The sequence below is a fragment of the Cygnus atratus genome, chromosome 2 (assembly GCF_013377495.2).
Source record: "Cygnus atratus isolate AKBS03 ecotype Queensland, Australia chromosome 2, CAtr_DNAZoo_HiC_assembly, whole genome shotgun sequence".
NCBI lineage: Eukaryota > Metazoa > Chordata > Aves > Anseriformes > Anatidae > Cygnus > Cygnus atratus.
Window position 1 is genome coordinate 20,607,770 of NC_066363.1, and position 16,346 is coordinate 20,624,115.

General features: G+C 35.9%; 1 protein-coding gene and 1 long non-coding RNA gene across 3 annotated transcripts in view; one reads left to right on the forward strand and one right to left on the reverse strand.

The window, feature by feature from the left end:
- The window catches only part of MALRD1 (MAM and LDL receptor class A domain containing 1), a 268,212-nt gene that overhangs the window by 35,554 nt on the left and 216,312 nt on the right, over positions 1–16,346 (reverse strand). The window contains exons 34-35 of the mRNA XM_035545162.1: positions 14,825–14,950; positions 12,780–12,846 (exon numbers count right to left, since the gene is read on the reverse strand). Coding sequence (XP_035401055.1) covers positions 12,780–12,846; positions 14,825–14,950 — 193 coding nt within the window. The remainder of the gene's footprint in view (positions 1–12,779; positions 12,847–14,824; positions 14,951–16,346) is intronic.
- Positions 1–16,346, forward strand: part of LOC118247328 (uncharacterized) — a 65,775-nt gene that overhangs the window by 1,617 nt on the left and 47,812 nt on the right. The window lies entirely within an intron of this gene.

Below are 16,346 nucleotides of genomic sequence, written 5' to 3' on the forward strand. Positions count from 1 at the left end.
GTGTTCAGTTGCTCAAGCACTTTTCTCTGTGGCTTTAGAATTTTTACTTCAAAAATTTGTTTTTAAAGGACCAGGCGTCTTTCCTGCCAGGTTTCATGAATCTGTGCCTGAAACTTGTGCTTGAACTGCCCTAAAAATAACAATGGGGGAAAAAAAAAATCCATGTGGGTTCTTTGTTGCAGAAGAGAGAAATCAGTCATGAGGAATGCACACACTGGCACAACTCTGAACACTTAGCTCCAATAATTTCTGTAACCACAAAAAAAAAAAAAAAAAAAGCCTTTCACAATTTTTCTGTGCTTCCTGTTGCCCTGATGATACACCAGAATATAAGCTACAGATGAAACAGTCTTCTTACAATCGTTGTATTCTGGTAACATTAGAAGGGAGGCTGTTTTGGGATATCATGTGGAAATGTTTTGTAATAAGTACACAGTTTATTTACGTGAAGGAAATTATTTTTTGGATGTTCAAAAGGTTGCAACTCTCTTGAGAACCTCTTCCCTTCATTATGTAATACATATTTGTTTCTGATGTATTTGTACAGTGACAGCCCAAAGCTTGTACTGAGGACAGGGAATATTGAATGGATATTTCCTTGAAATCTATATTTAAAAAAAAATAGTAAGCAAGCAAACAAACAAGAAAAAAAAATAAAAAGGAAAGTACAATATAAGAATGAGAATGAAGACAAGTATTCTTCCTTTCTAATGATTGCACAGATTTTTTTTTTTTGCTAGAACAAATGGAATATTTTCTCTAAAAAATTACTTTGTAGACACTTTTTTTGACTAGACAGTTTTTTTTTCCAGAATATTTTGTTGAAATTTCTGTTTTTCATCAAAAACCTGTAAAATGTTTGTTATTATAGTAAAAAAGAAATGACCTCTTCTCTTGAGAACTTGTTCAAGAATAACTGTATTCTCATTTTTCTTAATATGTGTGTGTGGGGGGGAGATTGAAAGGAGAAAAAGTTAGTACTTCTTCAGCTAACTTTAATTCCAGAATATAACATTTAGCAAATTTGAGTTTACAGAATTAGGGTTAAATCAGTCTATCTACGAAATAATATTAGGTCCCTATTACTCTTCACATTGAAATCAAATTGTTCTTCTCCCAGCTCCAATTTAAAAGAAAACTATACAAAAAAGGGTGCTTAGCCCATGGCATTAACAGTTTTTTTTTGTTTGTTTGTTTCCCAGAAGCCTCATGAACTACAAATTACTTTCTTAAACCAATATGAAAAAGAGGAGAGTTTTTATTTTGATTATTATGGCAGCACATGTGTGCTTCTGAAATGTCGTCAGCAGAGCTTTGCATGTTGAAGACTAGCCTGACTTTACAAAATTTTACAGTTCTCTGCTGTACGTTTTTTTTTTGATTACTTGTTGTACATTCTTCACAGTTATAAGAAAAAATATTCCAAAAAAGATGGCCTGGAAAATTTATGAAAGTATTTGGTCTAGCTTTTGTGTGCCAATACCAGCTGTGAGGGCTGTGTTACCGGAACAAAGTAGATTATTAAAAAAGAAAGCTAGAGATTGAAGATGAAAAAGTTGTAAAAGAAGCTCAAATGTCAAAGGCAAGATTATTGTACTATGCTTTGATTCTCTGGATTTATAGGTAAATCATATGCCTAATTCCTTCCTGTGCTTAGTCCTTGTTTCATGTACATTTAGAACAAAGTTGTTTTGAAAGACATTCTTACTTTCTGTTCAGTAAGTATGAAGTATTTTGCCACGTTGTGCTTTAAACGTTCACAAGGGCGCAAAGACCTGTTAGAATATAGAAAATTAATTGCTATGTTTCTGCTCTGGAAAGGGCACAGGCTTTGTTGTCCATATTACACCCTCGACTAGCATCCAGTATTTAAAACATGTTCAAATTATATTTGTTTAATGAGTCATAATAGATAGAGTGGGAAAAATATGAAGGCTGTGAAAGCAGAATCAATAATTTACATTTGATGCAAAAGAGGGAGCAATGAGATGCAAAAAGAAGAATGATCTGGTCAAAGCAATGGTCAGAAGAGCACTCTCTGCAGCTGCTTTCTGATGAACATCAGCCTAGCAACCCTACAGTCATCTAGGCAAGGAGCGACACTGCTGTAGTAACTGAGGCACATAGTAAAGACAGCTTGGGCAAGAACTTTTGTTAGATGTGACTGGTAAGAATACATTCTAAAATGCTAAATTATCAAAGAATGTGTGAGGTTTAGACACAACCTGCCTGTAGGTAAAAGGGAAAGTTCAGAGTGGAGATTAAATTGATAAAATTCCTATAAAAGCACCTGTGCTGTTGCGCAGCCTCAAAAAATATTTTACCAAATCACCTCACTTTCACCTCTGGAAGCAAAAGGGATGTGAAGACAATCTCAGTAGATTTCTATGACAATGTAAACACAATATTTTTCATATACTAAAATATTAAACAAGTCTGGGGAGATTCTTATTCCATCTTCCTAAGTCCCAAATAAATTGAACATTAATAAAGTATTAATTTATAGGAAGGAAGGATGGAAGGAAGGACGGAAGGAGGGAAGGAAGGAGGGACAGAAGGAGGGAAGGAAGGAGGGACAGAAGGAAGACTTTAATACCTGGTAATATGAGTACCTAAAATCTGAAAATGCAATCACCAGAGTTGAAATAACTATTTAAAAAATAGAATTCTGCTCTGTGCAAAACATGTGTTAGCATGTTCAACTTAGCAACACTTAAAAATTGTTTCATTTAGCTCCTAGTCATGAAAAGCTGTACTTTCAGTGGCTTGTGCAGGAAAGTCAGGTATGCCGGGACTGCGCAATACAGGTTCCATTTAGTTGTTGCTAGTCATCTTTTTGTTAGCTTCATTTTACTACCCCAAGCAATTTTTTATTTATGTATTTATTTTTATTTGCTTTTGCCACCAAACACAGTACAGTAGAAATTTCATCAGTGGAAAATATAATAGCTAATAAAGAAGAGTGAGGAAAGTACAAAACTGAAATGTTCTAAATGGAAACAAGGGAACTTACATAAAAATAAAATTATTTTTCTAATATATTAACAAACCAGAACTTAATCATAATTTATGTTAGAATTTAGACAATTCTTACTGCATAATCTCACCTAGCACTTACATTAAAGAAGCCATCATCACCTAAGGCTGGCTCCAATACTCCTTTCCACTCCTTTCCACTCCACTCCACTCCACTCCTTTCCTTCCCTTCCCTTCCCGGCACTTCACAAAGATTAATCTATGTGCAATGGACATAGTTTCATAGTTCATACATAGTTGATACCTGCAGTACATCCAAGGAATTTGTACAGCCTGCAAGGTACTCTAAATATGTGCAGAACTAGAGAGGAAAATGTAGGAACCTATTTGGGCTCCTTGACAGTCCCCTCTCACTGACCACAGACAGAATCGCCAGTCTGGCTTCCATGTGGCTGGACAGAAGGTGAGTTAAGACATCGTTTGTTTGAGGGTGACTAGGTAGCCATCTGATGACTTTCCAGAAATCTGAGGTATGATTTATCTGTGTTATTTGTTATCTAATCTGTCGATGCAAAAGCACACATATTCCAAGTAAACAAAGACAAAAATAAAATATTATGTGTCCTGGCCAATTCATTTTCTCATCCCCAGAGAAATAGTACGCTTAAATCCAAACTTTTCTCACCTCCACCATTTAAAAGCAAATGATCAAAATGTCAGTCTGCTGTAATTTATTCCTGATGTTTATTCTGGAGTAACACTGCTGAGATCAATATTGAAACTCTTGCATGAACCACCTTACCTTTACATACTTTAAAAAATATTGCAAAGTTCACAACTTCAATCTATATTTTTGAAAGAGAAATATTTCTGTACATTGAAAATATGACTTGCAGACTAGAAGTGGGCAAAATTATTTTTTCTTTAATGTATATGTACTTTTTCCTTGTAGTAATATAAAAAAGTCTGCGTGGGAATGGCACATAGTTACTGCTTCCCTCTTAGAGATGCAGCCTGGTAGCTGATTAGAGCAATAGCAAACATGAAAAGATCCTTCCAAGCGTTGAGAAAAATCCTCTATGTTAGTATGTGCTTAAAATTAAAATGCATGGAGCTTTCCAGATCAGTCAACACTACAAAAGCCAGGAAGAAAAGTTCAAAAGTTCTTAATTTAGTAGAATTTGCTGCTTTTAGGCAATCCCTTAGCCACCTAGCAACAGCACAAAGGGTATAATTCTTGGAGACTTAAAGTCACTCTGGCTGAATAAGAGGGAAAATTGTAAACCTGCAAGATAGCTTGAGAACATTGTAACACCAGGGAGTTTTGTGGGTTAGAGTGGTTAGGACACATACCAGGATGTAGTTAGTACATAATAGAAGTTATCTGTCTTTCCTACACAATTTATGTAATAACACATTATCAAATACAGATCTCCACCATCCTCACTTTTCCTCCCACCACAAGCACAGGCCTATATGCATCAAAACCTTCCTCAATGCAGTGAAAGTTCAAAACTCTTAATAACTTGCTTGATTTTATATAGATTTTCCAAAAGTCTCTAAGTCCCTTACAACTTTTATAAAATATTGTGCATTGTATTAGATATGCTCAACCTGTAGCATCCAGGTACCTCCTAGAGAGATCTCTAGTGATGAGCTGATCCTAAGCAATGAAGTTTTGATAGACAGACATGCAGAGGTAATCTTAGGATATGAGAATACTATATTCAGACAAGGTACTGTTTCCTATTCTTCATTTAAATTTAGAATGACTTAATCTGAAAGGTAAGTAAGAATATCTGAACCTAGAGTGTATTAACAGTTGTTTGATGTCATATATATAATTTATGGGCCTAGGAATGGATATACCAAGATGTTTTTAAATTCAAAAAGGCAGCTACATGAATGCGAAGAAGAGGGGGCTGTAGCACAGGAATCTTTGCAAACCTTGTGTTTACGTTTCCTTCACTGGTATGTAATTCTTCAACTGTTGTCAAGTTTTGTTTTTATTGAAAAGTATTTCTGGGAATTTACACCTATCCCTTCCTGTTACGAGTAAATCAGATTCAAAAATGTTATGATTTTAAGCTTTTCATCTATATCTCCTACTCTTCAGCATCTGGAGTTCATAGGACTAACCCTTCGGGGAACCCTCATACTTTGGCAAGCATCCACTATCCAACATTAATTAACATCCTCCCCTGTAAAAACCTCTCTCATTATCACTCAATAAGCATCCTCTCCTACAGATACATTTCCCAGATCCTAAACTTGTCCCTGTCGTAGACAAAACTGTCTCCTGAATTTTAAGTGCAATGATGTTTATAGTCTTGGGGTATTCAGAAGTAAAGTCATTCAGAGGTAAAAGTGCTCTTAAGACATTTTTCTTCATTTAGTAATAATAAAATCTTCCTGTGGTAGAAACCTTATTTCACTTTGACTTTGTTTTTAAAGAGGGAATAGAAAATCAAAATAGAAATATAGGATATTTATCAGAGAGGCTGAATGTTTTTAGCATCTCAAGCACTTCTGATACTAAGATTTCTTAGTAGAGGAAAGAGGGAGAGGAAATCCAACTGAAGAGATTTTTTTTTCCTATAAGCATTCTTATATGCCTAAGTAATTTTCACTGTATCTGCTAAATTATGTCTATTTGCATATACTTTTATGAATAAGATTACAGTATCTTCATATTAAAACATAAGTTATTTTGATCAGACTCTAAATATAAGTCTCACTTTGATTTTGAGAGTTGCAGTGGGGTTGGTAAAGTACTAAATTCAGGAATATACTATTCCCCTGGTACAGGGAACAATAAAAGAATATTTACAAATTTCAGAAATATTTTAGACTGTAAAAGATGGGCATTATACCTAGATCACATATACGATGATTCTTTTGTACTACTTGTATTCTTAATGCAAGAATGAAAATATTAATTATTGTTTGAGTGTATAAAATTCCACAAACCTCTAGCTGAACTCAACTGATCATTTCATATGTCAGCCAAAAGCAAACACAGAAGTTTTAAACATGACAAATTTATTTTTAAATTGAAACACTTGGTAAAAAAAAAAAATCACTATTCTCTCTCTCTATATATATATATCAGCAGCCATGCAAGAAATTTTATTGGGAGATGGTTCAGTTTAGGTTGCATATACTTCTGCTGTTTACATAACTCTACTGCTTTTTTATGAAATGGGAAACATTCCTGAAGAGTTCAATTTCCTCTGATGCTTAGCGTTGTTATCTCATATATATTCTTAATGACATGATGATCATCTGTCTTGGAAAAGACTATGAAGTCAGAAACATGAAAATCAAGAAGCAATAGGATTACTTAATCAGAAATAAACATCTTGATATCATGAAACTTTTCTGAATAAGAAAAGATAAACAGAAAATAATACAGGAAATAGAAATTTTAGGAAAGAGTTTTACATAAGCATCAATATACTGTGTATTTTCTTTCACAATAAGCTGTGTCTTGTTTATTCTGGAGAATAGAGATTTTGTCCTTTTATTCTCAAATTAACCCAGCTCAGGCAAACTGAATTTGTTATTTTATCTGCATCAACATCACTTTTCAGATGGCTCTTGGGTAATGGAAGGATATGAACATGCTTTTCTAAGTCAGCTATGTATGCTTGTATATGTGTTTACATATGTCAAAAGGCATATAAAAATATTCCTTTGTCTTCATTCCCCAGAAGTCAAATCTTAGCATAACGTCCCTTTTCAGTGTCTTATCTTTTTGACTTCTCTTGATAGTTTTCCTTTTCATTCATAGCTACACCCTTGTTCCATTCCTTCCCTATCTAAAAGTACTTCAGCATGACTAACACCTTCTTTGGTAGATATATAGGTTCTATATAGCTTTATCAATTTACCTATATCACATTTGTTCAGCAAATCTAAAAGAAAATTCTTACAAAAATTGTGAACTCAGTAGCAGTTTGCTGTGCTTCAGCAGGTTGTAACCCGCAGTGATTCAGCAGCTGTTACACCAGCAATCCTGCCTGCAACTGAGGTGGGAATCTCTGAGATCATCAGGACAAAGAGCTGAAATGGGAATTGTCATCTTCTCCCATTGTAAACTCATTTTAATAATGAATTGGATGTGTCTGTCTTGTCACTCTCTGGGCTTTATATTTTCACCAGATGACAGGCTAGATGCTTCCAAGCATTTTATTTTCTTAGTTGGGAATACTTTTTCATGGTATACTTTGATATTTAAACAATCCCCCTACTTTTAGTTTTTAAACACAACTATCAGCATCCCTCCTCAAAAATCCACAGCACATGTAAGAGCAGATCCAAGGGCAAGCATCTAGAAAAACGCAGTCATTCCTCACTGGAAGACATTGCCCAGACAGGATGTGAAATTTCCGTTGTTTGGCACACATGATACTTGTCTGGAAAATGCATTGAACAAGTCTACTGCTACATTATTTAAAGTTGCACGCCACCTTGTAGGGTTTCTTCTCAAAAATGTATTTTGCACAGCAGAAGTTAGCACTTTGAAGACAAAATCAGATTCTGAGAAAATGTCTCAACTACTACAAAGTAATGTTTTCATTTTTGTAGAACACTGTTATTGTGCCACTGGGGATAAAATACTTTATTTGTCCATTAAAACAGACCAGTTGTGATTAGAATAAAGGGCTCATTTGAAAAAGGAGGAGGAGAGAAGTAAAAAATAGGAGATAAATAGACTATAGCTTTTCTAAGCAGAATAAGCAACATCTGAATCAATTATAACCCTGCAAAATAAATTCTTTTCTAAAAAGTAAAAACAAAAGCCAACTCTTTCACTATTATCAATCAAAGCAAACAAAATAATTTAATTTCTGTATTTTGAGCCAAATCAGCATTTAGATACACAACTACAAAGATAACATTAAATAATTATCTATGTATAAAGACTCCTTGAAATTCTAATCTCTACAGCTCCATTAGCTAGATGGTACATATTCAAAAATGTTTAATGAAGATGTATTTCTAATTTATAACATGATTGTTTAATTACAGGACAGTGAATGTAATTACATTTTCTGTTTAAGGATAGAGCTTTCTTACAGGCCAGGCATTAATAAAAGCACTCTCTTTATACTCTTTTGTATAGTGCACTTACAGTGCAACTGCTCTGAATTTTGGTATATTACACAAAAAGTGTTTGTATAAAATAAAAGGAATAACAAGCACTATAATGAGTTTATTATATGTAAGTTTTAGTATGTTTTATATGTGAAAATATCTCATTAATCTTGTCTAGTTGGTATGAGAGTTAAAATATTGCATTATTGGTCTGGGAAGAAACATTTTTATTCTATTCTCAGTGTGGTTCATTTTGGTGGTGGTGTTTTTTGTTTGTTTGTTTGTTGGTTGGTTGGTTGTTATTGTTTGTTTTTTGTTTGTTTGTTTTCCCAGCACTAATACAGTCTTTGAAGCCCCACCCTTCCATTTCAGTGGGTTACAAAGACACATTTCCCAGATTGCTTTCCTATATTTCTAGAGCTCTGTGGTCTTACTTAAAAAAAAAAAAAAAAAAAAAAAAAAAAAAAGAATAGGGAAGGTACATGTAAAAAGTCAAAAGAAAATTTTGGAAATAAGACCTTTGTATGTACAAAAATTCTAGCATTATCGCTCAAATTATGATTATTTGCATGTGCAGCCACAGTAGATGATTGCCAGCACTAGCCCACTAGCTACTTGGCTACACATCTACTACAAAAGGGAACTCAGAACAAACAGGAGCGACATTTTGTGAAATAAGAGTGACCATAGTGTTTGAGTTCCATCTAGTCTGGCAGTCAAAGAGCATACCCAAGAAGCAGTAAGAACAAGATAAACGTGTTTTATATGTACTCCAAATACTCTTCTGACCATATAGGAGAATGATCACAAATGGCTCTCAAACCTAACTATCAGAGAAGACCAGCACAGCCATTAAGCTGGCTTCATTCAAGTAGTAAGCCAATCATCACCTGCAAAGCACCATTGCTCTGTGTTTTGCCGCAGACTCTCACTGAGGACATCCACCACCATAACTTTCTTAAACACTGTGGATTCGCACTGAGGTTACAATATGCACTACGCACCAGCTAAGAAAAGCTATTTTCAGTAACATCAGAAATGACAACAACCCTATATACCAACCCTGTTACCCAGTCCAATAAATGCTGAAACTTTTCTAGAGTTTTATCCACAGTTATCTTTTCTACCTGGTCTACTGATAGCTCTTCGTAATAGGATTCTGGAGCTCACTTTCTACCTTTTACTGAACCCTCTTAGTTACAAGCTGCTGAAGTCAGGTTGACATCCTTAGTATTCATATTATATATCTAAGCAACAGTGGAGAATTTATATAAAGTTATACAGCACCAAAAGCACCTGAGAAGAAGTAATAAATGTACGAAATCTCATATATGCATATATATAATCTACTATCAACTCAATCTCTTTAAATGGTTTATTTGTTTTGCTTAAGCAGCTACTGCAAATTCGTTCTGTTTCCCTGCTGACATATCAAGCTATTTGGAGGAATGTATACAGCTAACTACTTCAACCACGTTGCATTAAAAACACAGAAAAAAAACAAAAACAAACAAAAAAACCCACCCCTTGTCACCAATAAAAATGCTTTCCAGAGACTGCATTTTTTCAATCAAAGTACCTCAGATTAAGATAAGATCAACAGGGATTTGGGTTTTCATAGGACCATGATGGAACCTTGAATCAGCCAAAGCTTTGCAATCTGACCAGGCTTTATTTTGTTAAACCAAGTTCCTCAGAGAAGGCCAAAGGCACTTTTTATTTCCAGAGCCAGGTTTTATTTAACAGGAACTAGAACAAAAGTATCTCAAGTAGCTGAAGACCAGTGTTCATTGTGTATGCAAAATAGAAACAGAAGGATATGCTAACACAAGAGCTTGCTCTCTGTGTTACCGAAGTGTAAGGCCTGTTCATTTTAGTCAAATTCAGTGACTTTTAGGGTCACTTTATCTCCACAGTTACGACTGGCTATCTAGGAAGTCTCTGTCACTTCCGAGTCAGGGCATTATCTGCACTCCGCTCTCTTCAGGATTCTCCTTGCTGTCCCACAGGCTTCCTGCCTTTTTATTCTTTTTATTCTTTTTTTTTTTTTTCTCTCCTGATCTAGCCTGCAGTCTAGAGCAGCAGTTGCTCCAGAGAAGAAATCTCCACACAATTCTGTCATCCTGTTTTATTTTTATTTATTTTATATATATATAATTTTTTTTTTCAGGTGTAATCCAAGACCTGAGCACAAACTAATTCTGCTTTAATTTACAGGTTTTACTCCAACCCCCCCACCCCACCCCAACCCCCTTCCCCCGCCCTTAGGAAACAAAAACTGGAGTACTTCTACATTTCTGTATTCAAGATACATTTTTGTTCATTTTTTTCTTTCCATAATGGAGATGTGGGGGTTTCAAATATCATACAGAAGCTTATTCCAGAAAAAGCTAACTCTCCTGTTATATACATGCTTAATTCCTTCAAAACATTGTAAAGTTTTGATTGGTACTGTATTTGGTTTATGTGGCAAAGTTTTGGAAACAAGGGGGCTTCAGGAGTGGCCTCTGTAAGAGCAGCTGGCAGGACTGCCCCAGGACTAGTTTCAACCGACTCCAAAAAGAAACCACTTCTGGTTGGAGTTGAGCCAGTGAGTGATGTTGGTTGTGCCTCTGTGAGAGCAGATTCTAGAAAGGGAAAAAAACTGCTGTGTAGCAGCAGCTAGGAGAGCGAGGAGTGAGAACCAGCCCTGCAGACACCTTAGGTCAGTGCAGAAGGAGGGCAGGAGGTGCTCCAGGCACGCAGCGCAAGTTCCCCTGTGGCCTGTGGAGAGGCCCCTGGTGGAGCAGGCTGTCCCCCTGCTGCCCATGGGTCTCACATGGAGCAGATCTCCACGCTGCAGCCTGTGGAGGAGCCCCTGGTGGAGCAGGTGGATGTGGCCTGGAGGAGGCTGCGGCCCATGGAGAGCCCCCGCAGGAGCAGGCCCCAGGCCGGAGCTGCAGCCCGTGGAGAGGAGCCCACGCAGGAGCAGGGGGCCTGGGGGGAGCTGCCGCCTGTGGGGGACCGGTGCTGGAGCAGTGTGCTCCTGACGGATGGACCCTGTGGTACAGACCTATATCTGGAGCAGTTCTTGAAGAGCTGCTGCCTGTGGGAAGCCCCCACAGGATCAGCTGGGGAAGGACGGCATCCCGTAGGAGGGACCCCACGTGGAGCAGAGGCAGAGAGTGACAAAGCATTACAGAGTGAATGCAACCCCCATTTCCCATTCCCCTGTGCTACTTGGGCGAAGGAGGTAGAAGAGGGTGGAGGGAGAGAGGAAGGTGTTTTTTTGGTTGCTTTTAATTTCTCCCTGTTCTAACCCGTTAGTAGTAGGCAATAAACTACATTAATCTATGTTGGGTTTGTTTTGCCCGGGATGGTAATTGGTGAGCGATCTCCCTGTACGTATCTCAGCCCTTGAGCCCTTTCTCACTGTATTTTCTCACACAGTTCCTTTGGGAGGGGGGATTGAGAGCACGGTTGTTCAGCTGCCCAGTAGGGTAAAACCACCACAGGTTTCCCAATCCCTCTTTTTCCTCTGGTTATCTATTCCATGTTATCTGCAACCTCCCCCATGTTTTCATTCCTCTTTCTCTCTGTGTACCAGGAAGTTTTGAAACAGCCATCTTGACGAAATTCCAAGCATCTGGCAGAGGCCATTCTCTATGCTATACTACTGGACATTGTTTTGGAAATCTGTGTATAATTAACAATGTTTTCTGGGAGTTAAATCAAAGTATTCATATATGAAAGTCTCTGCATCATGTATGAAAGTGCCTGTATTTTCTGAATATGTTATTTATAACATTTTGTCAATCAGCAATGGCTACATCTCTCATGAAAAGATACAGGTTCTTCAATAACTGAAATTTTGTCAGTAGGCTTATTAATGTGAGTTACCTAGAGACTAAGAGACAAAACCTCAATGTCTGGTCATGACTAAGACAGATACCCTGATAAGACAGTCACTTTTTTAGTAATTTGGCAAACTCTTTGGCAAGATCCATTAAAATACATGAAGAACAAAACTGTGATAAAGAACAACATTGTTTTCCTTGCACTTTAAAAGTCTCCTGTAATTTCCCAGTGGGAAACAGACTGATACGTTGTGTAAATGAAAACTATGTCAGATATCTCACGACACTTTCTAATGACTCTTACATTCCACAACAGAACTGTTTTTTTTTTTTCAACATAGAACATTTCCAGAAAAAATACAAGCATATATTTAACCCTTTGTTTAGCATAAGTAAAAAATAATAATAATAAAAAAATTACCTTCTCTCTACGAAGATATTCAAAAAATAACATTATAACAGAAATACAGTACAAGTTCAGGCAGACAAGAATATGGCCTGTTATAAATCTCATCTGAGGGACACAATGCCTGCTGTATATAATATATCAATTTTCATAGAAATACATGTTGTTAAATGTTGTGAAGCATGAGACAAAAAAAGGTGTCAGGCAAACAGGTTCTCCCATGTAAAGATAGATGAAAGTTACAGAAAATTCTATGCAATAAGTAACATTCTTCTCAAAATACTATTTCATTCAGCAACTGTAAATAAATGTATGTTAGGCATGGAGACATTTAAAAATACATTTCTACTGAGTGTCATTTCAGTCCATAGGAAAAAACAAACAAACAAACAAAGAAATCCACTCTTTCAACAGTTCCTTTCCCCAATCTGAACTGCAAATCAATCCCCCATGAAACTTACTGGCATAAAGGAATATCGTCTTTGATGATGCAGGTTCCTCCATTTTTGCAGTATTCTTCAGGACAAACTACAAACAAAAGTAAAAATTTTGATGTAATTCCCCATCTCACCCCAGCACCACCCCGTTATTATATTTATCATTGTCTGATTTTCAAAATAGCAGAATATTCACACCTGCCATTTTGGGTGCTCAGCTCATCTGAAAACTCTTCCTTTAGTCTTTGATTTGGTGATAACAGTGTCAAATATAAATACATTAATATCAATGCGTGCCTCTTAAGCTTAAAGAAAACCTGGTGCTTCACTTGAACAGGCTTCTAATTATTCTCAAGTTGTAGTTTCATCTGATTTCAGAAATGAAGCTTTTGTCACTTACTGCATTTTCAAACAAAAATATGAATATATGTAAGACCCCACAAAGACAGAACTTATATTTATTAACACTATTAGTTAGTTTAAATGCAAGTGTGACAAAAGAACAGATGCTTATTGTTTACCAGTTATCACCAGCTTTCTAATTAATGATGCCAAGAATCATGCCAGCTGACATGAATTGACCAGGGAGATGTTCAATACCTTATGATGTCACCAATAAAACTGGGTGTTGTTTTGCAGGCACTGCCAGTGCTCTGGGATTATTTAAGCATCAGTCAGCTGGTGATAAGCTTTCACATCACTTGCTTTTTATTTATTTATTTATAGTTACTGAACTTTATCTCATCTCACTTTTGCCCTACCAATTCTCTTCTCTATCCCACTGCAGGGGATGAGTGAGCTACTGTGTGGGGTTTAGCTGCCTGCTGAAGTTAACCCACAACATCAGTCCTGCAAAGAGTAAAGTGTTTAAGTAGAGGGAGATGTCACTCATATACTGTTTTCAGCTTTTGACATCTCTTCACATATTTCATGTTGTCAGGATTAGCTCTGGTAATGGGTCTGTCTTTGATGTTAACTTTCCTTGCAGCAGCCCATACAGTGGTGTGCTCTGCACTTGTAGCCGTACAGAAGTTTAGTTTTACTCCTCCATAGTGAGAAAAACTCAAAATGAAAATGAAAAAAATGAATCCACTGGTTTTTTTTTTTTTTTTTTTTTTTACAGTAACTGGTAAAATACAAATATTTTTTCCTGTTAAATTATTGACTGTCAAGTTGTATTTTCACTTTTTGCCCTCAAATACTAAAACAATGTGTAATCACAGCACAACAGTATATATTCTTCTATGCTTTCATATGATATTTATGCATAATAAAAGCAAATGTAATACATTAAATTAAGTCTAATTCTTTGAGTTTTGGTTATATGCCACATAAAATCATTTGCTGAGACAAATAAATATAGTTCTATTCATTGTGGACACCTGCAGCTTTAAGAAATGTTGGAAAGCCAATTACTTAAAAGATATGCTGTCTGAAAAAAAAAATGGAACTTTTGTAATTTACTGTCATGCAAGTCTATGAGTTTACATTCTGTATTCTTCTACATTGAGCTAATTTCTGAATACATTCCTTTTCACTGACAATATTCTTTATCAATCATATTTAACAAGTACATATTCTCTCTGCATTGTGAAATTGTTAAATTTTGCTGTTAAAACATGATGTTTTCTCTCATATTCAAGAACACCCTCCCACACCCCCACATATATAGCAAAGACATAACAAACTTCTGGGCAAGGTTTGTTCCAATAACTCAGAAATGCTGATCTTACTTAGGTGGGTTATTCAAATGGCTAAAATCAAGAGTGCTTTAGTAGTAGCATTTAGTAGTAGCATATTACAGAGACCTTTTCTATTTTTTTTATTATTTTTTTAAACAATGTGTTTATAGCTAAAGAAAAGCCCCTTGTGCACATGTTAACTAAGCATGTTATTTTCCATCTTTTTCTCACTATTACTCTGTTTGACATGTTCACCAGGCAAATTCATGCCTGATGTAAACTGGTTAACAGAGGGAATTCAGTCTAGTTTGTGGGCTTCCTCTGGTTTCATTAATAAACCACTGTATTTTTGTGTTGCTAATGACATTTTTATGGAAAACTAAGTACCTGAACAGCTGGACTCATCAAGACTGAAATCAATGCAGTCTGCAATGCCATCACAACGCTGGGAGACTGCTATGCATCGATTAGTTGACGCGCATAACAAAGAACCATTGAAACAACCTGTAAGAGCTGGAAGGAAAAGTAGCATGACAGTTATTGTCAGCTATATTCCCTTTTCTCATTGTTAAAAAGCTATCAGAAAACTTTATTTGTACTATAGTTTATAATCTTGGGTCCACATGACCTTTAAAAGCTTTCATCTTTAAAGTCATACAGCTTTATTATTGAGTAGATAAATAGGTAAACAAACACAGAATACAGATGCTGTTTTTTCCCATGTTGTATTTGCGAAAGAGAGGGGGGCATATTTACTTAAAACATTGACAGAACAAGATGCAAAATGCCAATGAAAACCCATAAGAAGCTATCACACAACATAGTCAACTCCCAGGCATAATCTAGTTTTAAAATTATGAAGTTAATTTTTAAATACAAAACAAAAAATTGACTTAGTATAGTTTCCTCCTAATACAAGAAACCAAATACTGAGATATATTTAATGTATAAAAAGCAGAAAACTGTTATACTAAAAAACTGGAACTTGCACACCTTTATTATTCTTGGGCATTCAGTTGTCTTTTCTAAATTTTTGCAGAAGAATTATGAAGGGAAAATCTTGATGGGAATCATGTAAGCCTCCGGGTACTGATTTATTACTGACTCACTGGTCTACAGGAAGTACCCAATGGTCCTGCATCATCCTGCAGAGTATAGCATTGTTTTGTCATTTTATCTAACACAATGCTGCCTTAAAGTATTACTTTTAAATGCTTTTGTTTAGGTAATATGAGCTGAAATCTTTCACCGTAAAACTAATACAAATCAGAGGGAACTCTGACTCCATTAAAGTTAGATGTATTCACATTAACTTTGGTTAGAAGGAGAGAAAGAATCTAGAAATATTAACAATACCCCAGTGCCAAATCTAAATTTCATACTACTTTCCTACTCCTGGGTTCAAGAGCCACTTTATACAGCAATGAGCAACCCAGCTTGAACAGCCAGGCTCTTGTGCTATAGGATATATCTGTTCCACCCTTAGATATAATCTAAATCACTGGCCTATATACACTACAAGAGTAAGCTACACTTAAAATGCTGCAGTTCAATTTTAGACTGCAACAGTGGAGTTAAATCCTTCCTATTCTTGTCAGTTTTGATATTCTTACAGAATTATGAAATTGCTCATCTGATTAAGGGTTTGTGGGATCAAACCTTTTAATTATGTGTACTGACCATTTCATAGAATCATAGAATCAATTCAAGATCATCTGGTCCAAACATCACCCTACTACCAATGTCACCCACTAAACCATGTCCCTAAGCACCAGCTCAAAGAAAAATCTGTAGAAGACTATTAAATTTTGTTTCCAATTTTCATTCATCTTTTATGAACTTAAAAGTTTTGGCTGATTTTAAACAATCACAACAATGTTCTACAACTGGAGAAGTCATAATAGAGAAG